General features: G+C 49.8%; 2 protein-coding genes across 10 annotated transcripts in view; one reads left to right on the forward strand and one right to left on the reverse strand.

The window, feature by feature from the left end:
- Positions 1–348: 348 nt before the first annotated feature.
- On the reverse strand, positions 349–4,361 carry CCDC177 (coiled-coil domain containing 177). Its single transcript, XM_030485401.1, has 2 exons — positions 3,965–4,361; positions 349–3,367 (listed from the first exon to the last, which is right to left on the reverse strand). The coding sequence occupies exons 1-2, from the start codon at positions 4,359–4,361 to the stop codon at positions 1,461–1,463; spliced, it is 2,304 nt and encodes a 767-aa protein (XP_030341261.1). The 3' UTR covers positions 349–1,460.
- SUSD6 (sushi domain containing 6) overlaps positions 3,377–22,220 on the forward strand; it is a 95,596-nt gene continuing 76,752 nt past the window's right edge. For 2 of the 9 annotated variants that reach the window (XM_030485402.1, XM_030485411.1), the window contains exon 1: positions 17,277–17,819. The gene's annotated coding sequence lies outside the window, so the exon portion shown is untranslated. The other 7 variants (XM_030485407.1, XM_030485404.1, XM_030485413.1 and 4 more) reach the window with 7 other exon arrangements.

Genomic DNA, 22,220 nt, shown 5'->3' on the forward strand with positions numbered 1-22,220 from the left:
CTAGACTCCAAGCATTTAGGAATTGAAACCTGGGAATTTGATGCTAGCTGAATCTAAGATGTGTTGTCAGTCATTGGAAGTTTCCAGGTAATTGTCCTTTTGTTACTGTTAAAGTGCAGCTATTGCAAGGTCTAGTGGTCATTCTGTGGCATGCATGCAAATAGCCTAGAAGTAGTCTTGATTATAATCTTATGATTGTAATACAGCAATAGCCTAAAATGTGTTTTCTAATCAGCTGCTCTTCTGCTCTAAATAAGCCATGATTTACTTCTGAGCTGTGAGATAACATGTTGCTTGTTTTGATTTTTAGTTCTCCCTGGCCTGTGGCTCAATATCAAAACCACCAAATAAGCCTCATCCAAAAGGGTTTAATTTCTGTTCCCACAGAAATCCAGCAGCAGAACTCCTTCTCAAATAAACAGAAGCATAAGCAGACCCAAGATATACCTCTCATGCCTCCACCAAACTTGCTGACTTCATTTCCCATGCTGCAATTTTAAACAACTTATGAACTCTGTTGGCTTTTACAGACTTTAAACTACAGAAATAAAAAAATATCCATACACATATTAATGTCTTTTGGAAAAAAAAATATTTTTTCTCAGATTGCACATTCAAAACTTGAGCTGCACACTGCACAGTACAGGAACAGTAGTTTGCCAATCCAATTACCACCAGGTAGGTATGTTTTGATTAGTTCAGCTCTAGCCCCAGGGTGTCAAACTCGGTCAGCAGCAGGAGATGGACTCCAGGTGTAATTACAGTCAGTGGCCAGGACATGGCTCCTGGGCTATAAAACGTTCTCAGTTTGCACTGGAAATGCCCCATCGGAGGGAGGTTTGGACAAAACCTTCAGGTAGATTGCGGTAGACCTTTAGGGAAAAAGATGCTGTTCCAGTTAAAGACTGTGTCTGCTCATTTGCCCACCATATTTTGCTGCCTTTCTGCTGTTTCCCAGCTCTCCCCATTTGCCCTCTGCTAAATGAACCAGGCAGTGAACTTCAACCACAGCGCAATGATGCAGGGAGCAAGAGCCCTCATATCCGTGCTGGCAGGCTTTCTCTGCAGCCCCTAAGGCTACAAACAAGATGGTATGTTGGCTATGCTGGAGTCACTGCAGGTTTCAGCCCAACTGTAGTGCTGCCAGGGAGTAAAGGAAGTTTTGTGCAGGCTGGATTTGGGCCACTGGGCATCTCTTTCCTATGCCTTTGCAGCGACGAGGGCACACATGGACCACTGTGCTATGAACAACACGTGAAGAAGACTGGTTTTTATCAGCATATTTTAAACAGTATGTGAAATAGCTGCCATGTTTTTGTGCGGTACCCTGCTCCCCCAAAATAAGAAATTAGGGTGGTTGTTGGTTGTGCTATTTTTTTAAATGTCAATGTGGAGGAGCTTCTTGATGCATTATGATGGACAACTGGTGATGTCTCCCCACTCATCCATGATGAGATCTTTCATTTCTTACTCAGGTGGGCATGCAGTTCTGCTTCCAAGGCCATCTTGTCAAAGGTGCGCATGTTTGTCTCCTCACGCACCCTTTCCCGGACATGGAAGGATGCCCGAGCGACAGATCTGGCATTTTCTAAGACAGTCTTCTTCTCCTTGAAGATCTGCTCACTCCTCTCCAGCTTCCTCTCTATAGAGAGGAGGGTCTCCCTGCGCCGTAAGTCCTCATACTGTTCCACCTTCTGCTTGTTCATCTTCTGCACTTTCTCCTTCTCCAGACGGCTCAAGACCACCTTGCGGGCTTTTTCTTGGACAGCCTCTTCAGCCACCTGGGCAGCATGTTGAAGCTTTCTCTCTGTCTCTCTAGCAAGGGCCTCCAAGTGCTCCTTCTGCTCTCTTTCTCTCTTCTCTGCTGCCAGTTTGGCTCTCTGGATCTGCATATCCTCCCTCCTGGCCTTCTCCCTCAGCTCCTGGTTCCTCTTCTCCACTAGTTGCTCATAGTTCTCTTGAGCCTTTGTCAAACTCATCTCCAGGGAGGCCTTCAGCATTTCCCTCTCTTCTGCCTTTTGCTTGGCCAGCTCCTTGAACAAGGCCTCGTGCTTCAGCTTCTCTGCTTGGTTGAGCAGTTTCTTCTCCTTCTGCAGCTGTACCTCCTTCTTCAGCCTCTTCTGCACGGCTGTGGACAGCTTCTCTTGCAGGAGCTGCTCCTCTCGCTCCTGGTGCTCCTTCTTGCCCTCCTCCTTCACCTTCAGGTTGTGCTCTTGATGAAGCTTCTTCTGCTTGTCCTCCTGGATGGCCTTCTGCAGCCTTTCCCTCCGCAGCCTCTCCTGCTTCTCCGCTTGCTCCCGCCACCTCTCCTCGTGCACCATACGCTGCCTCTGCTTCAGCAGAACTGCCTCCTCCTGCTCTTGGCTCAGCCTCCCCCGACGCTTCTGCACCTGGCTCTCCCACAACCGCTGGCCCTGCAGGAGAGCCTTCTGCTTCTCTTTCTCCTCCTGCTCCTTCCGCTGCTCCGCCCGGCGCCGCTGGCTGTCCCACTGCAGGTGTGCCGCCTGCCGCTGCTCCCGCAGCAGGCTGGCCTCCTGGTGCTTGGCGATCATCAGCGCCGCGATCTTCTTATCCCTCTCGGGCACCTCCGAGAGACCCTTCCTTCTCTTCACCTCCCTCACGATCCTTTCCACCTTCTGAGCGGTTTGTGGCGAGTGGCTGAGGTCGCCCAGGCTGAAGCTGCGCCCCAGCAGGGAGCTGGTGGTGGCGGCGGCTGCCCCCCGACCCCGGCCGCCCACCTTGCCGCCGCGCTCCCGCAGGCTCTCCCCACTGTAGGAGGACGAGGCCCCCGACTCGGACGAGGTCTTGCCCCAGCTGCCCTCACGGCGCTTCTGCAGCGAGTCCAGCGAGTGGCTCTTGGCCTTGGCACCCCCAGACGCCCCGGCCTTCCCCCCTCCATGGGGCCGGGGCGCAGCAGCGGCACCAGCAGCCCGGGGCGCGCCGCGGGCGGCGGGCGAAGGCGGCAGGCTGCCGAGGGGTGCGAGGATCCGCCTCTTCTCCTCCCGGATAATCCTCTCCCGCTCCTCGCGGCACTGCTGCAGCTTGCGGCGGCGCTCCCGCTCGTAGGCCTCGTAGAGGCCGGCGGCCACCCGCATGGAGCGCCCGGGGGCCTCCCGCAGCAGGTCCCCCAGCGCCCGCGGCAGCAGCTCCACCGGCCGCACGGCGCAGCGGGCGCAGGCCTCCAGCGACCGCGGGCTGGTCAGCACGTACCGGCTGCCCTCCGCCGCCGCGCAGTCGAAGTTGTACAGGTCCAGGTGCAGCAGCGGCGACTGCTCCCCGGGCCGGGCCGGCTCTGCCGCCGCTGCTCCCCCGGGCGCCGGGCAGGGCGGCGGGGGCGGCTCAGCCGGCGGCTCCACCATGGCTCGGCCTGCAAGGGGAGAGAGCGGCGGGCGGTGAGCGGGGCGTACGGACCCCTTTGTCTCCCCGGGAAGGCGCCAGGGCCGGGCGGGCAGGAGGAGCTGCGTCGGGGGTGCCTGGGCGGGGGGAGGGCAGCCGGGGGGTGTTTGTGGAGGGAAGGGGGCCGGTTGCGTCGTGGGGTGTTCGGAGGAGGGGGATGCCTGAGGCGGGGAGGTGTGCTTGGGTGGTCGGTGGGAGTGCATGGGGCCGTTTGGAGTGATAGGGGCGTTTGGGGTGACGTGGGGCGCGTTCAGAGTCCCTGCGGCATGTTTGGGCAGTGGGCGCAGGCTCGTTCGGCGATGAATGGGGATGCGCGGCGTGTGTCTGGGCCGGCGGCTAGGGACTCCGGTGTGGGGGTGCTCGGGAGATGAATGAGGATGCTTGCGGTTCACCGGCTTAGCAGTGCGGCGGACAGGGCTGCCTGGGCGTGAACGAGCAGGGGGGTGCACGGGGGTGTCAGGCAGGGCCGGGTGCGGGTCCGGGACCTCCCCCCCGGGGCCGGTACCCGTGGCGCAGGACGGACACCCCCGGCCCCCCGCGGCGCTCACTCACTCGCTCACTCACTCACCGGGCGGGCGCGGCGGGCAGCCCCGCGCTTTGTCTCGGTGCCGGCAACCTCGGGGATCAGGCGGGCGGCGGCGGCTCCTCCATGGCAGCCCGGGCCCCGCGCGGAGCCCCCACCTCCGGGGCGGCGGGCACGGCGGCCGCCCGCAGGCTGAGGCGCCCCGCGCGGGGGGCGGGCGCAGGCGGCGCGGGGGGAACCCGCCCCGCGGTCCCGCGGCGGGGCCGGGCCGGGCCGGGGGCAGCGATGATGCCGGGCGGGCGTCCCGCCCCCCGTCCGCCCCTCGTCCTCTGCGGCGGGAGCGGCGCCGGGGCTGGCTCGGGCGGTGGGCGACGCCGCCGGGCGTATGTCCTTCCCTGCAGGCATCCTGCATCCCTGTGCGCACATCCCTGCATCCCTGCATCCCTCCGTGCACCTGCCCCTCCGTGCGGACCATCCCCCTAGGAGCGGCACTTCCAGGGTTGTACTCCCTGTTTTGTGCTGTGCCTGCACGCAAACAAGCCCACCTGTATTTACAGTTTATACAAACAAGGATAAAAGGGGTGTAAGAAGGAGGAGGGGATGCTAACCCAGTTTTACAGATGGCAGACTGAGCCACAGGGAGATGAAGGTGCCTGCCTTGGGCTACTTAGGGAATTCGTGCCAAGGCACAGCTCTCAAATTTCAGTTCAAAGCCATTTCCAGCCATGAAACCCTATTCCCTTTAGTGTTAACGCAAGCTACTGCTTGCTGCTGGGTTATGTCAAGACTGACAAAGAGGGGAACTAGAGTGATCTTATAGGCAATGCAGTACACCTTTTCAGGTACCTACTTTATACATGCTGATTGCAGTTACCGTGATACTCCCCTGTTTCTACAGGGATCCTGGGCTCAGCAGCCTCAGTGGGGTTGAGGAATACCCTGCTCTTAAAATACCATTCAGCAAAAAGCGGATTTTATCTGGTTGTGGAGCTGCAGAGCATCTGTGCCACATAGTGGAGCAACTCTGATTTTTGTCGGGCAGAGGACAGTGGTAGCAAATGCACCATTAGCTGCTGTGTTATGACTTCAATGCTTTTCAGCACTTTCTGGTTTAACCTCTACAGGAGCAGCTTAATCTGCTTTGCTGTAATAAAGAAGGACTTGGCACTCACTAAAGGACTTCCAGGATGGCCCAGGGCAAGGATACAGAGCAACAGAAGAAGGACCCAAGAAAGGCCTAGGGAGTCCTTGGAAGAAAGCTGAAAAACTCCAGGTTAGTTATGGTTTCATATTGTGCAGGCAAAGACTTTGAATTGTGCTCACCCCCGTGCTGATGAATGCACGCAGTAATGCATCCACAGCAAGTGGGCAAACTCCACCGATAAACCATATTGACTAATCTGATCTCTTTCATTCATCATCATTGTAGTCTGCAGGGGATGGTTATAAAGCTTGGCAATTAGTTATGTGAAAAATCCTCAGGCTGGGAACAGCTCGCTGCTGTCTGAGATCCCAGCTCAGTCGCTGCTGGAGCTAACCATTAACGCTAGCTGCAGCACCACAGCTGTCAAACTATGGCTGTGTTCCTTCCTCACAGGAAATACTAAGCTGGTAAGTGAATATGCCAGGTAAGGTGTGGGCTTCTTGGGGCCTTTGGCAGGTTACTGTTTCAGCCTCCAGTGGGGCTTGCATTTGGGCCTCGATCTTTCAGGTTTCCTTCTGGATCTTCAGGAGCCCCATGAATGGTCTCCTAAATGCAATTGGAAGGGTATTTGAGAGGTAATTGGGAGATTTCAGAAACAGCTGGATATGACTTTTATACATACTATCCAAACGTGGAGTCATATCCCTACCTCATCAAGACTAAAGGAGATTTGGGATGGGGCAGGAGGAGATCTCCAGAGGAGCTGAAGAGGATCACTGCTAGTGAGTTGTTTTCCCCCACACAATTATAAAACCTAATTCTCTGTTGGCTGAAAACCTCCAGAAGTCTATGCACTCAGGCAGAGCAGTACTCTAAGGTTACTCTCCTGCTTTAATACACATTTATCTTCTTTGTATTGCTGTTAATCATAGCAAGAGATGCAGGGCAGTGGAAAGTTGGGACCACAGATTGTGGGGGGTGGAAGTATTTGTATCACTTCAATAAATTCTTCTGTATGCTATTCATTGCAGATGTATTAGTTACTTTTTTCCCATGCAACTTTAAAACTGCCCGTGCCTGCATTTTTCTCTGCTTTCCTTGTGACAGCTGTTTCACAACCTAATAGAGCTCATTGGTAAAATGTTGCTAGTTACTTTCAGCTTTGTTTTTTCCTCTTTTTGTTTTATCTTCTGTAGTAAGTATTATGCCCTGCTTGGGTTTATGCCTTACAAGTGTTTGTAAACTGTTTCCATATCCCCTCAGAGCCAAGGAAAACATACCGTCATCATAGATCAATCCCCTGTAGTTGCACAACGAGCTATCACCTTTCTTCTGACTTCTTCCCAGTGTGTCAGGCTCTCTCATTAGCTGCTGCCCTGAACTGAGCAGAGTGGGCTCTTGCCGAGCACTTGCCTCAGTGCTACCTGGCGCGGGGTAGCTGTGTGCACAGTCCTGGTGCTGGTGTGTTGCCTTCCTCCTTCCTAACATCTCCTAATGTCCCTTCTAATTTGCTAGCTGTCCTAAGGTTTGCTCAACACAGGTTGACTTTCCAGAACTGTTCCCCCCTCTGCCAACGGGGAACGTTAGCTGGTGAATTATTTCCTCCTTGCTAAATAGCTTTTGTTTTGCAGGTTGAGTCCTGCCTCTAGTTTGCAGTTTCTACTCTCTCCTTCTCAGGCTGTGTTTACACCGTTGTTGGGAGGATCCTGACCTAGCTATTGTGTAGCTTCTCCAGCTCTCAGCCTACTCTCTTTTGTTCAGAGCCCTCCTGGTTTTGCACCATAATGCCCCTGCGCGTTCCTGAGCCTTGGGGAGAGGAGAGTAACACAGCTTTTAGGTTACAGGCTGCTGGCATCTCCCAGGCACAGTGCCCTGCTCTTCCTAGCTGCTAACGGAGCACAGGCACCCAACACCTTCCTGAGCATGTCCCTTCCTTGCCCAGAGGCAGCTCCTGCTCTTCTCCAGGACATACCAGAGCCTCTTCAGTATGATTTTCTGTCAGCTGGATGGTTTAAGCACCAGTTTAAAACTTTAATGAGGCACTCAGTCTAAGGTCTTGCTGATCCCCATCCCCATGATACCCTTGGTCCCTTCCCTCTGAACAGCCTCTCGCCACATGCCATAATCCTTTGTTTACAGTCCTGCAGCCCATCCACCTCAGTGATTCTGCAGCCTGCTCTGAGCTAATGTTGAACATAAAGTCCCATTACACTTTCCACCCTGGGCTTGCCTGGTAGCCAAAGGCTGAAACCTATCATCATGCCACAAAATTGGTGTAGCAACCTGGCATAAGCCAAAGTCTTATTCCAGGAGATTTCAGTGTTGGCTCCTTTTATACATTTCCTGTACTTTGCCTTTGGCTTTTGTCACTCCCTGCTTCTGCTCTGCCCACAGCCATGGCATGGCCTGCCTTTCCCTTCCTACACGGGTGGCAGGATGGGATTTTGCCTTCCTCCTGCTGCCACAGTCTGCCTCTGGGGAGATGCAGGGAAAGCCTCCCTTCTCCTGGGCTGTAGGCATCGTTCTGCAGCCCTCTGCCAGGCTGTTCCAGTGCAGTGAGCGTGCAGCACCCTGAGCGACTTCAAAGTGACTGTCCCCAGCCAAGGCACCTTCCCCACCACTCACAGCCCAGAGGCACTGCTTAATATTGTCATCTGTGGCTGGGCCTCAGCCAGTTCATGTGAGTCTCTTGGGAAATGGAGCTTCTGGCTGGAGCAGATGCACAGAGCGGGGAAGCAGAGGAGATGGGCATGGGGAGGTAGCTGGAGGTGGCGACATATGGTAAGGGCAATGCAGAGGGCTACTGCCAGAAGCAAAATGTTTGGCAGCCACTGGGGACACACTTGCACTACAAATACAACATCCTTCACTAATTTAAAGTCACAGTCTAAGGGCAGCATTTGAATCATGCTGATAGCTAGTTGTTATTGGTATTTGTCTTGATGGGTAACACTATGGCGCGTGCTGTTTGCTCTCTCATCAAACCCAGTTGGTCCTCAGTAACTAAAAGGTTTTGTTGGTGCCTAGCTGAAAGAATCTCCAGACAGTCGTCTCTCTCTGTATTAAGGACTGGCAGCAGTGTTGCTGCACGTGTGCTTTCTTCGGGTCATGCTGAACAGCTCTCTACTTGGCTCTGTGCAAGTTCAGTACGCCCACAGTGGTCTTTGTGTTTGGGTAAACCTATGTGATTACCAGGGCAGTCTGAAAAACATATGGTAGGTGGCAGAGAAAACTTTTAAAATGATGGAAAAAAACCTTGTCACTGCATATTTCCATGGCAACAAGTATAGATGTGAGAGCAGATTTTAAGCTGGACAGGGCTTTGGGCAACCTGGTCTAGTGGAAGGTGTCCCTGCCCATGGCAGGGGGGTTGTAACTAGATGATCTTTAAGGTCCCTTACAACCCAAACTGTTCAATGATCCTGTGATACTCTGTTGTCAGTGGTTATTTCTGGAGAAATTAGAATACTGGCATATTTTGGCACAAACCCAATTCGAGATACAGCTGCTGAACCTGATGCATTCAGTTCTCCTAGTCAGGCTTGGCTTCTTACAGAGAGCTCATGGGTCATGAGGGAGTTACAGAGCCCTTGCACATGGTGAATCGTGAAGGACAGATTTAGTCCCAGGGTCATAGAGCAAACTTACGATGAGGCAAACAAACACATGAATCACTCGGAAATTAGTATGACAACATCTTTGTTCTATGCAGGGTCAGAGTATACTGTTGGAGTGATCTGTGCAGGACTACAAACTACATCTCCATGAGCTATTATTCGTGTACAAATAGTGCAGTGACCCAGAAACATCTCTAATAAGCAAGTGCCATTGACTGTATAAACTCAACAGGAAGATACATGCTAATGCTGGTTACATTTTCAAGCTGAAGCCGAAATGCAATTACTTTCCATTCATTTACTTGAAAACTGTTGGTTTTGAGCAAATGATCAGCCTTGCATGCCGCTTCAGTTTCCAAGCTGTGCTATTTATTCTAGCACAGCCTGGAAATCACAATGTGAAGCCATTGAAGAACAGTGGGAAATATGACATTGCTGGTGATGCTCTTCGGGGGAAGTAAAATGCAAAGGGTAATCAAACAGAATGAAATGTTAGATTAAGACTGGATATTTTAAATTATTTTAGCTTTAACTAATCCAAGGTGTTTATTAGCTGAATAGTAAGAGGTTCTTTCTCTTCCTGTGTGATTTCTACCTTGAACATGGCGTGGATTTTATTGGTTAGGTATTTTTAGGAGAACTGCAAAAATCTCACATCACTCCTTCTTCCCCTGTCAGAAGCCTCAGCAAAACACAGTTTTCCAGGGTATAGTATTAAATGTTCCAGTCTAAATATGAGCTACTTTTCCATTCCTAGATTGTACTTCATCTTGCCTGATGGTGCGGTGCCAAGGAGCTTGTAGACAGAAGGAAAAGATTCGCTGTTTTCTTCTGCTCTCATCAGGGAGTGAAGCACAGCAGGGAGCACGAGAGAGGGGTCAGGAACTGGGAGATGGACCCTGCCTTGCTTTGTAAGCCATGCACCCATGCTTATGGAGTGTAAAAGAGGTATATGTGGGCTTTGCACTCAGCCTGCATTGATGTACTTTACGGAGAAAGGCAAAGGCATGTTAAGGCCATGGTGCCTGCCTCCCAAATTCAGGAGAACTGAAAGACAAATAGCACACTTGTGGAGGCAGAAGGTCACACACAGGCAGAGTCACATCATTAGGCACCCACATTAGGCCTAGTGAGGTGGAGTGAGGTGGTCACTCAGGGCTGAGTTGCCCCTGCTGTTTTAACACTGTTTAACAATAACCTGAGCTACCAAGTCTGCCTTGACAACAGCCAAACCCCCTTATGAATAATTCTGCTTAATTACAGATGTATGTCTGCAGCTAAGGCCTACTACTCATAATGATAGGATTACATTTAAATTCCTCAAAATTACACCTGTATCTGTATGTTTAGACTTTGGAGGGAATAAACTCTACTATTCTTCTACGGCATGAGCTGGGATTCCTAATTCCTTAGGCGTGAGAGAGCATCTGTCGTGAACACCAGAGGCTGTACCAGTTCCAGTGCATTTCAGATGCTGCCATCTGAACCCCATGTCATCAAAACCTGCCCGGGAAGGGACACTGTTCTACCTGAAGAGTGAGAGACTGCAACTGGTGATGGTGCCAGACTGGTTTTTCGTTTCTGTTGGGCTGTTATCTGGGAATAAAGCCAGCTGGAAGACGGCTGGAAGGAAATCTTCCTAACTCTGATCATATTTGCAATCAGTTTTTATGACAGATGTTGCCTCAGAAAATATGAAAGTCAGCAGACAGTAGTTTTAATGTGCAGCTTTGCAACTTGAAAAGGGCTGAGGTTTTATTGAGAGGAAAGAAAATAAAGATTTACAGCTTGCTTGAGGGGTACAGAGTCACTCTATGTAACCAAACAATGCAAAATCGTGTGGAAAGAACAGGTGGGAATCCAAGAAGTCCTGTAGCAAAAACCTACTGTGTAATAGAAAGACTTTTACAACCAACATTTAATTTTGAAGAATAAGTCAAGAAATGACTGACTTGTTTAATTTAATTTTCAAAATTGACAAGGAAAGGAGAAGCTGAGAGTAAATTGGCTGTTTTTCACAGGAGATCTTGAAACATGAAGTTCTTATTGGAAAGAAAGAAGGGTTGAGGACAGTGGGTGTTAGATAGGAATAGGTTCAGTTCTTTGCTTTGTCACTTTTTTGCCTGAATAAATGCTCTGAGTGGGAATCTTTGGGATCTGGGCCTCCCTCTTCCGTCTGTGAAGAGGAATAATAGCACCTTCCCTAAGCACTGCATAGCCAATGTGATAATGAAGCTGTATATTACATATATTAGATAAATTTGGCAGCAGCAGGATCTCACGATGGTTGGAAGGTAGTTTAAATTAACCACAGGATTTTACGGTGAAGATGATTTGTCCTTCAGCCTCTTTGAAACGATCCCACAGACAGGCAAGAGGGGGTCCCCTGTACCTCTTTATTGTAGGACATAGGCAGTGATACAGCTACTGTATTGCTGAACAGATACTAAAGGGGGCAGGATGGATACTTCCCCATGACAGTTTTGTAGAACTGGTGTTTCATATGTGTGTGTATATAGGTCAAATTCTGCAGTTTCTCTGCTCACACTAGGTCTCACTGGACTCAAATGATTTGGGTTTTGTTGCACATTTTAATCCTCCAACTCCCCTGCTTTTTAGCATAGCGTAGGATGAGATTCATGAGATGATGCTGAACAAGCTGATACAGGTCCATGGCACTGTAGAACACCACATAGGTGAGATACCCCTGCAGGATGGCATCTGCACAGTGGTGCTGTGCCCAGGTGAATTGTTCTGCTGGGATTTGGGTGCAATTCTCTTGAACACAGGGTAGAGGCTGATTTCAGGGTGGCTCTGAGCTACCCCTAGGAAGCAAAAGCTAAGAAGGCCAATGTGATCTGGTTTATTGGGCGAAGTGTCTCAGGTAGAGATGAGGGAGTATACCGCCAGTTTGAGAGGTACCAAGGAGATCCTGCCCAGAACGCTGTGTGTTATTCCAGTGTTAGGAAATCCTGCAGGCAGGACTCTGGTGTTAATTGTGTTTGAGACAGCAGGGCTAGTTAGGATGATCAGCAAACCCGTAAGCCAGCCTTAGGGACAGGACACTGAAAGTGCTTCAATCTTTGAGCCTGTAAAATGAAGTTTGAGGCAGGAAAAAAATACACAAGGAACCAGGCAACTTGCTCAGCCAGCGCCTTCCATATAGTCTGCATTTTGCTGTGCTAACCCAGGGGCATGTTACAACCAACCTCAGAAATGCAGGCTCTGAAGAAACCGCTCCCGTGAAAGCCAGGGTGGTTTGGTTGTTGACTTCAACATGATCAAGACCTACAGGAAACTCCCTTTCTTTGCTCTGAACATTTAGCCCTTAAGTGAAGTGGAATTAATACCATTGTGCTGTGTGGCTTGAATCTAGCACAACTGGAGCAGAAGTCAATTTGCTGTGTTTGAAAGAAAATTAATTAAGGCCTCGTTTGTTTCCCTCAGAGAGAAAAGCTCTGGGTAGTTTCCAGGAGATTATTTTTTTTTCCTTGAGCTTCTTTGGTACAGTCCTATATGTACAGAACAAATGTTGTACAGCTTCCAGCCCCGAATCCCTGTAAGCTCCAGGCTGTGAGTGGAGTTTTCTGGCTCCTGTGGCAGTGTTGCAGCCCCAGTGGTTTCTCCACAACTGCACACTGCATTTGAAGTCACAGAAAGGAAAATTATCTTAGCACAGTGGATACTGGCGGTACTCCAAGAAGGGAAATGCCATGGGAGGGATGATGCTCATAGTCTGATTTAGCCTCACCTGTCCTTCATCAGCATGTTATGAACTGTGCAGAGGGCTAAAGTGATTTAGAGACAAGGGGTTCAGCATCATCCCCTTTGCTTTTGGAGTGCCCCAGCAAGGTAGGAGAGTGGATGGTTTGCCAAGATTTCTGTCTTACTGTTGTTTTTCCCATGTTGCTTCAGTAGTGTTTTGGCGATGAGCTTCTCTATTTACGTCTACTCTGAATGTTAATAAATGAGTAATGCCCTGCTAAACATGAAAAATGTGTGTGCGTTCCAGTGTATGATCCTGGAAGTGTAACCAAGGCTGGCAGAATAGGAGATGTGTGCAGAAGGAAGTGGGAGAAAACAAAGCAAAACAGGAGAGGTAAACTGTACAGGAGGCTAATGGGCTGTGGGGATTTCAGGAGCACTTAAAAACTGATTTGCTGCTTCACAAATCCCGCTTCAAACAAGTTGCCAAGGAATAGGTCACATAGGTGTTATCAGCAAGAAGGCAAAGGAGCACGAGTGTGCGTAGCTGTCATGTATGCCCAAGTGCGAGGTGCTGTTTGCCAGAATCATGCCTTGCATGCTGCCAGCTCTGAGGAACAAAAGGCACCTCTGGTGTGATGCCAGCTATCTGCTTTCCCACTGGAATCTGGACATGGGGGGTTGATGATGGAAGCAATCAAAGGTGAGTAGCACTCTTGCATCTTAGTAGTAAGAGTTTCAGAGCTGTCTCACTAAGGAGAAAAGGTTTGTGAAGGAGGCCTTGAAGTCAAAATGTCTTTGGTGACTGAGCTGGGTGCCGAAGGGTCTCTCTAGCAGCTTGTTCCTGGAGTGAAGCTGTCTCAGTCTTTCAGCTTGCCAGCTGGGCAGCTCTTCAGAGGAGGGGGCAAATGGCGTGGAGCAGCTACAGCATTCCCTCCTCGCCTGCAGGAGCATGTAGTGCTGGGGAGGAGGACATTGCACCGGATGGTAACGTTACCAGGGCTCATGGGCAAGGATGGATTGTGTCACAGCCTGAGGTAACATTATCTCTTAGGCTATTTTTTTTCTCCTCTGATAGTGCTTTGACTGTCATGAGACCTTTTCCAGCTGAACACTACCATCAGGAATTATATTTTATCTGTGGCTTCTCTCTCAAAAGTTAAATTAACTTGGGATGAGGGTCATGTTAGATACGTGGCCCTCTGCAAACATTGGTAACCTGTGGAGTCCATCATGGGATGGAAGGGATGGGCAGGTGTGTGTGTGAGGGTGAAAGGTACCATTTGTTTTCACAGGGATTTGAAGGGCTTTCAGCAGTTTGAAGGAGAAGATAAGAATTTCCTGGCTGGGATTAAAAAGGTGTTTCTTTTATCTGAATAATCCAGTGGCAGGTATGGATCTGGATGGCAGCAACTTGATGTCCCTGTGGGGATCTATCAAGGCGTGCAGAACAGCCTGTGTTTGCTGTGCTAGGAGAGATGCTTTGTATTGCTGTAAAGCAGAGCTTCTCCAGCCCAGCCTCCCCTACCACCCCTCTGCTGTGGGTTTGCCAAGGGGACTGGGCTGAAACATGGTGTGGGACACTCTGCTGCCCCATGTATGAGCCGCTGTCTTCCCCCAGCCCCCTGCCAGCAAGCTGCAGACTGACCAAATGGCTGTTGGCGTCTCTGCCAGGAAGGAATATGTAGATGGGCTAAGACTCGTGTGATAGTAATACTCCTCCTGTGGAATAAAAGCAACATCCATAACCACTGGATAAGAAATTAATTGTTTAATCAGATGGGGCTGCACAAAATAAGTATGCTTTGACCTTCCAGTGAAGTTTGGCAGCATTTGTGCTTTAAAATTTATGCTACCCAAAATTAAATGTTTCAATTCATTATTTATTTTCATCTCTGTTCAAGCAACCTGAAAGCCTTTGAATATCAGGAAAATTGTGCCAAAATACCTGGGTTGAGACCATAATCCTTTTGCTTGAGGGAGAGGCAGTCTGGTGCTGGCACCTCCAGATCTTCCTTTATTGACATGTAATAAACAAAAATATTTCACATGCCTGTTCAGAACCTGGAGCCTGAAAAAATGGAACCAGTAGGTCACAGGCACTGGGCTGTGAAGAGGGAAGTACCTGTTTCGGGGGCAGTTGGTTGCATTAACTTCCTCTGAAGCACCAGCTGCTGGCTAATGCCGGAAACAGAATATTGGATTAGGCAGATCAGTGGTCTGTTGCAGTATGGCAAATCCAATGTAAAAAGCATTACTTTATGTCTGTACAATACTTTGGACATATAAATAGTCTGTAAATTCTGATTTTTGTGGTTCCACGATAAACAAAAAACCAAGCATGGTCACATTAGTGTATCTGAGGCCTCAAAGGGTCCTAATACAGTTACAAAGAGAAATATGTATGAATGAGAATTAGGGAAACAATGTATAGCACTGAAATTAAAAAGTACCTCTAAATATTTAAAAACTTTAAACGGTCAAACCCAAAAATGTGAACCAACCCCAGTGAGAGGTCATTTTAGTGAGGATTTGCCAGGAGTTGCACCTTTCTGTGTGCATCAGTGCTGTGAGCAGAGGGAGCAGCATGGCAGCCTCCTCACAGCTCTTTTCTTTCAGAGGTACATGGGTTTCTGAACTTCTTCTCCAGGTCCAGGAGAGCTGCACTAGCGGGTCAAACCAGAGCAAAATGCAAAGGACAGAGTTAACATATTGGCTCGTGTCCGAGGTTTCACAAAAAGAGCAGCTGTGTGAATCGGTAGGTCTGTGTGCAGCTCTACTCCCACTCTCTTCCTTCCTGCCTTCAGGCATGTTTTCCGGGTGACCATGTAGGTTTTTCCTGCTTTTTGTTTTTGAAGTGCTTACAAGAGGAGTGTTTATGGGGAATGTTTTGTCATGTACCATATTCATCTCCTACATCCGATCAAGTGGTGGTAAGCCATTGCTATAGCCTATTATGGGCTTTTACTAGGAACGAGCACTGTGCTTTTGCAGAAAAATAGGAAAAGTAAACTTCCCTCTACCTTTCCAGTAGAGCTACATTTGCTCCCCCCCCAATTAAGAGGGAGAACAGCTCACTCTCCATAGCGAAATATGAATAATGTAGCAGATCTGTAGAAGGTGTTAATTCAAGGAAGAGAAAGGAAAGGAAATCAAAGTAAAAGATGCTTCTTGGTTTCATGTGTGCGCTTTAGATACAGAAGTGTTGTCTTGGGAGAGGCCGTAAACAGATGCAGATGCAGAGAAAGGAGGTGTCAAGAAAGTGTAGAGCTTCCCACTGTGCCCGTGTGCACCAAAGCCCTGAGAGCAATTTCTTCTCCTTCAGCCATGGACCTTCCGTCCAACGACCTGTCTCTGCTGCTGCTGCACAGCAGGACAGGGCTGGGATGGCCAGTATTTCCCTAGCCCTGCCACCAGCCCGGTACAGCTGGAGGCGAGCCAAAGGGGCTGCCAGTGGGGAGACGGGAGATGGGGCAAGGAGCAGGCAGGCAGATGGCTGGCTGCTCAAACAGCAGCTGCTCACGGGGCTCTGCATGGCTTCTGTGCGCTGTGGTGTACTCACAGCAACACGCCAACAGCCAAGCCTCTCCCCTGCCCAAGTTCTGCTGCGATTCATAGCCACGGCCAAGGCAATGGGGACATCACTGTAAGATAAACCCCTCGGCCTGCGAACAGAGGCATGAAAATACCGAATCACAGAATCATTATGGTTGGAAGGGACCTCTGGAGGTCATCTAGACCAAACCCCCTGCCAAGGGGCTGACTGGCTGGTAGTTTCCTGGGTCCTCCTTCTTGCCCTTTTTGAAGATGGGAGTAACATTGGCCTTCCTCCAACTATTGGGTTTTGCAGCAGTGTTCTTGCCTGCTGCTACGGAGCTGCTCCTATGCCCGGAGATGAGCAGTGGAAGGTCGGAGAGGGCTCCAGCCCTGTTCATAGCTGTTGTTCTCAAGTGCCACGTGTCTGTGCAGCTCCGTGGGAGGGGGTTTAATGCAGGGTTCCCCTGATACCTGTGGTTGCAGGTTGCGGGGGGGGCTTCCGCTGCTTGCCCGGTGGGTCGCTGTTCTGGTATCCTCAACATAAGAAGGACATGGAGCTGTTGGAGCAAGTCCAGAGGAGGGCCACAAGGATAATCGGGGCTGGAGCACGTCCCGTATGAAGACAGGCTGAGAAAGTTGGGGCTGTTCAGCCTGGAGAAGAGAAGTTGTGTGGAGACCTCATAGCAGCCTTCCAGCATCTGAAGGGGGCCTATAAGGATGCTTCAGAGGGACTCTTCATCAGGGACTGTAGCGATAGGACAAGGGAGTTTAAATGGGTTTAAACTTAAACAGAGGAAGTTCGGGTTAGATATGAGGAAGGAGTTCTTTACAGTGAGGGTGGTGAGGCACTGGAACAGGTTGCCCAAGGATGTTGTGAATGCTCCATCCCTGACAGTGTTCAAGGCCAGGTTTTACAGAGGTTTGGACAATATGGTTTAGTGTGAGGTGTCCCTGCCCATGGCGGGGGGTTGGAACTGGATGATCTTAAGGTCCTTTCCAACCCCAACGATTATCCTATGATCCCGCCTCACTCGCCGCGACAGCCGCTCGCAGCGGGCGCCACAGCGGCGCACCGCAGCGCCCCCCACCGGCCGCGCCGCCAGCGGCCGCCGCGCGGCGCCTTTAAGGCGCGCCCCGCCCCGCCCCGTCCCGGGTGCCCGGCCGGCGGTGCGCGGGGCGGGGCCTGGCGGGCGGCGGCGGCCGGGGCGTTGGGCGGGCGAGACGCCGGGGCGGCCGGGGCGCGCGGCCGCCGACCTTCAGCCCCACCGCTGCGGCAGCGCCGCCCCGCCGCCCCTGCACCGGGCGCTGTGCCTCGCCCCGCTGAACCGCCGCCGAGCCGCCCGGTGAGCTGCTGCGGGGGGAGGGTTGTGCCGCTCGCACCGGGGGCTGCGCCGCTGAGGGGCCGGCCGGGGCGCGGGCAGCGGTACCGTCCTGGCTCCGGCGGGGCCGGGAGCGGAGGAGTGTGTCTGGGGCGCCGAGTGAGGCGGAAGGTGGCGGCGGCGCTTCCTCGGGCGCGGGGCGGAGCGGACCCCGCCGGCAGAGGGGGAGACCCGCCCGGCGGCCGGCCCCTGCCCGCGTGGCCGGGGGACGGCGCCCGCTTCCCTCGGGGCCGCGGCGGGGCTGTCCCGCCGGGGCTGTTGCATAACGTCACCGGCGGCAGCGGCGTCTGCCCCGCGTCACGGCAGCGTGTGGCCGGGGGTAACGGCAGCGCTGGGCTGCCTGCGAGGGCTGCGGGCTTTACGGTGTGTAGTTAGGCGTGTGGCTCCCCCCTTGCTGTGGGGTGAACCGCTGGGGTTTAAAACCCCCGAAAGTAACAGCCGGGAAGTGTTCCCTGCTCTGCGTTCCCTTTAGTACAGCTTACGGGTGCGTGGAGAGACGCGAAGTGTCCGGGAGGAAGGTACGGGTGAAGGCACTGCTGCAGATGGTCTAACGTGAGAAACTTTGTGTTCGTGAGGGCTTCATCTTTGCTTTCTTATTTGTGGTGCCCTGACAGCGCATGGAGGTCAGAGCTTCCCTAGCAGCTGCCTACACACATGTGCAGTGCCTAGGCTGAACCCGTATGTGTATGTAACGAATCTATCCTAAATCCCTCGGAGGACCTGGAACTCAAAAATAGCCATGCTGGGCTTTTGAGAGCTGAAAAGCAGTAACTGTTGTAAGTACCTCTAAAATTGAGTAAAAGATGAAGGAATACAGTAATAAATAGTTCTTATTTCTAAATGTACTTAATGCAAGCAGTGACATGTTGGGTTGGGTTTTTTTTTTCATCTTTGTAGTATTCCTTTAAACAGATTAATGCAAATACAGTAGTTTCAAGTGGGTTTATTCTCAGGGGGTTACATTGTGGGAATGGACTTGGATCTCGGCGTGGTTACAGTAACAGGTTTTGTGGGGTGGAAGGAGGTGAGAGGAAGTAAACATGTAAACTGAAAATATCCTGAAGCTGCCTTTGGAACGGTCCAGAGCTAAACCAAGCTGATGGGCACGGAGGATTTTGCACTTGTCGGGTTGCGCTTCCTAGTGGCTTTTTGTGCATGTTCCCATAAATGCTATTATGTAATGGTGCTTCTCTTGGCAGGAGTCTATTGTCACCGTAATTCCTGAGGTTTCTGGAGCAGTGCAGCTTGTTCAGGAGAGTCGTTGTCAGAACAATGGGAAGAAGAGTTCTTAAGAAGAGGTTTTAACCTCTTTAATTTTTCATGCGGTAGGACTAAGCTCAAGACATCTGGATCTCGTCCAGAGTGTCTTTACCGTCCTCTGTTTGTTGTTCAGCTAGTCTTTCTCTTCTCCTAGGCTGCGCTACAGGTATCAGGCACCAGCTTGCCTGCATCAGAGCTGGGAAGACATTGCCTATCTCCTTTAATAACAACAATTTTATACTTCTCTTTTGTGTGGTGTTTCCCCCCTCTCCCACCTGAACAGAAGCAGAAGTGATATAGTTCTTTTCAGAGCACTTAACTTGCTTAGAAAAAATTACTTGAGATAATGGGGAAAGGGGACTCTCCCCAGCCTGCATCTCCAGTTAGAACTTGTCTGTATACATCAAAGGGAGGCAAAATGCCTGAGCAGAGGGAGAATTTGCATATTAAATGTCAGTGCTCTAAGGATCAGTGCTTTTGTGTCTGCAGTTTATCGTTTATTTCATCCACTGCCTTCTCTTCAGGTGTCTGTCATAAATCTCTTTGTAAGTCTGCCTCCTTTTCTCCTTTTCATGCCACACTATTTTTGTGGGGCATACTTCTATGCAGAGAGAATAATTCTTTCCAGTATTGTAATCTGGTGGTCAGTTGTGGCACTGGCAGTTTTACAGATGACACTTCCATCTTTTTATAACTTGCATGTTGTTTCTGGTAGTGATTCTGTAAGCAAAACTTGGAGAGGAAAGTAACTTTTCTTTTTTTTCTTGTTTGGAGTTCCATCTGATCACTTAAATTGGCTTGTCTTGTTATATAAATGAGTGGTTTATGGACCACTAGAGAAGAGAGTACAGTCTGAAAGTAGGAAGGTATGTTTCTTAAAGAGGCCACTGGGATGAAGGAAATGTGCCTGAAAGACCTGTAACCTAATGTAGCTTTTAAAATCTAAGATAACTGTTACCACTTTATGGCGTTACACCTCATCATAGAGCAGAGTAGCACATGACAATGGAGCCATAACCTCCTCTTAGAAAACTCACTGTCAAAACCCAGGTGCCCTCATGATCCTACTCCAAAGTCTTTTTAATATGCAGATGCTTCAGTAAGGTCTGTTTCTGGGAAAGTACTGACCTCGAGGCTGAAATTTCCCAGCCACAATATTATTGTAGCAGACTTTGGTTCTGTCACCTTCTCTCTGCTTGTCATGCAAATTGACCACGTGTGGTCTGTGAGGAGGACCTGATGTCCTTGAGTTGTTCAGTGCACCGTGTCTCTGCTGAAACAGTTTCCAGACAGTTATCAGCAGAGTTTATATTTAGTGCAACATGTGAAGGTGGACTGAAATGGCTGCTTGAGCGCACGAGCTGCCTGGGGAGTCAGCGAGCAGTGGTTACTGAAGTCACTAAACGTGTGTCCTGCCTGTGGTGTAGTGATTTTTGATGGGATTAGTTCTGTCCTGTGATCATGATTGTTTTCAGCTGTTTTATTCCTGCCCGGAGAATGGTTTCAGCTCTCAGTAAGAGCAGTCTGCAATGGTCTTAACCTCAGCTCCTCAGCTGTGCAGCTCAAGCTGCAGACTTGGGTTTCTGTGTCTGCGGCTGTTCCTGTTGCATCACTTCTACTTTTTATCAGTGTTACTTGCTCTCACCACAGCCATCTACTGCAATACCGCCCAAATACATCTTTTGCTTATTCTGCTTTCATAAGAAAACAGATGTAAGTTGCTGGCCTCTGTCAGTTCAGAAAGGTTTGATGCTGCACCCAAAGTCTGTCAGGCCACTGCTGTCTTCTACCCCCTCTTTAAAAGTTGCATCTCTTCCTGCTAACCTGAGATCCTCCCAGAGAAGCCTATTGCCTGCTGATACCTGCTTGAAAGGTCAGTAGCTTCGAAGCCTTGCTCCAGCGTTTCCCAGTCTGCACCCTGTTGTGCACTCTGCTTGGTACAAGGACTCCTCGCAGCTCCCCTGCCCTCTGAGCCACTTGTTGGCTGCTATAACCAGCAGATCCCAGCTGATCAGGCTTAGCTGGGAGAGAGGAGATCTTTCAGTGGCAGGGCTGGGCTCTGGGGGTGGGGGGAGATGCAGCAGGGATTGAATTCTGCTTTAGGAGTATGTAAATAGAAACATGAAGGCGTTTCCTAAAACAGGAAAAGGGAAAACTTAACCCATATGTAGCAAAGATGCTTGTTTGTAATGTGGTATTGGTTACGGTAGATTCCTTTTGCCAGAAGTACAGTAGCCTGTAAGTACGTTTATCTAGTTGTCATGACAAGTGTCATGTCTTTAGAAATGCCATCATACGTGTTTAATCTCTGTAAAGAAGCTATTCCGGGTACAAATTGAATTACTTCAGATGTAACAATTTAACTCCCAGCACAGAGAGTAGTAGTTAGGGACAGGTAGATGACACTCATGAAGTGCTCTCTGTCTTTGCAAGTCCTTCTGTGTAATTCACCTGGTTTTGCTGTTTTGTAGTTATGCAGACAGTATTTTCTTTGGCTCTGCTAGCAGGCAGTGGAAATGCTTCTATAAATTTCAGGAAGCAAACTTTTGTATGTAGCCATTTTTGTGTGTTGCCATTCACATGCTTTAGTTTTGTTATTGGGTAGTGGCAGTTAGTGCGCTCTCACAGGAAGCTGAGTGTTCTTGCATGGCTTTGTGATGTAGTCTGCAAACAGGGTATTTTCGGACTGAGCCTATGATGCTATAAGGGACTAGTGGAAGCCTGGCCTGTTGTTTGCTTATTTATTTGTTTTAAACTGTGATAATTCAAGACATTTTATTGAAGAAGCTCACGCTCTCGAAGAGCTGCAGGACCAGAAGTTAGAGGTATGAAACTCCAACCTCTTTCATGACAAAAGGACAACTGAAGCAGTGGGAAAGTGGAGTGTACACTGAGAATTTTCTCCACTGTGCAAAGGATTGATGTGTCATATCACTTTGGTGATTCCCTGAGGAGATCTGCTACCCTGGCAACTAGCCTACCCGGTAGTAAATGTGCTTCCTGGTATAGGTGGGTGTTAAGTGGTATGGGTTGGTTGTCACCTCTGCAGCAGTAACCTTGCAGGCAAGGTAAAGTTCAGCTTTTGGAGCTGGTAGAGCAGGGTAGAGACAAACTGGCTTCGCTTTTATGTGGAGAATTAAACACTGCGTTGTATTTATGCTATAGACTAGAATGGTTTTCAGTTCAGCAGCGTGAACTCAATTGCCACAGGAATGACTTCCTTGTAGATGTTTTAACTTTGCTAGGCTGAAATGTGCACCATTTCAACCTCATGCTCAGAAGTGAATCAGTTTCAGTACTCCACATGTTCATAGCTTCTTTAGCTTACACTTTAAAAGCTCCAGAACCATTTTGAAAACCTTAAAGCTGTTTACATTTTCCCTCAACTCATTTTCCTCCTGGCCTGTAATTAAATGTTGCTGTGGTTTGCTGCTGTTCCTTGTTTTTCCCTGCATTGGTTTAATGGGATTTTGTAGTAAAATGAGTGGGAATTGAAAGAATCTCTGATCAAAACCAAGTTTGCATCTTGTTTGAAGACGAAGATAGATCAGAAGTTATGCTGAAGTATTGGATCTCTTTCTGCAGGACTCGTAAGTTTTAAGAGGGAAATCCTCTTGATACATCATTCTTAAAGAAAAACAAATCCAAAACAACAAAAA

The sequence above is a fragment of the Strigops habroptila genome, chromosome 4, assembly GCF_004027225.2.
Source record: "Strigops habroptila isolate Jane chromosome 4, bStrHab1.2.pri, whole genome shotgun sequence".
Lineage (NCBI taxonomy): Eukaryota > Metazoa > Chordata > Aves > Psittaciformes > Psittacidae > Strigops > Strigops habroptila.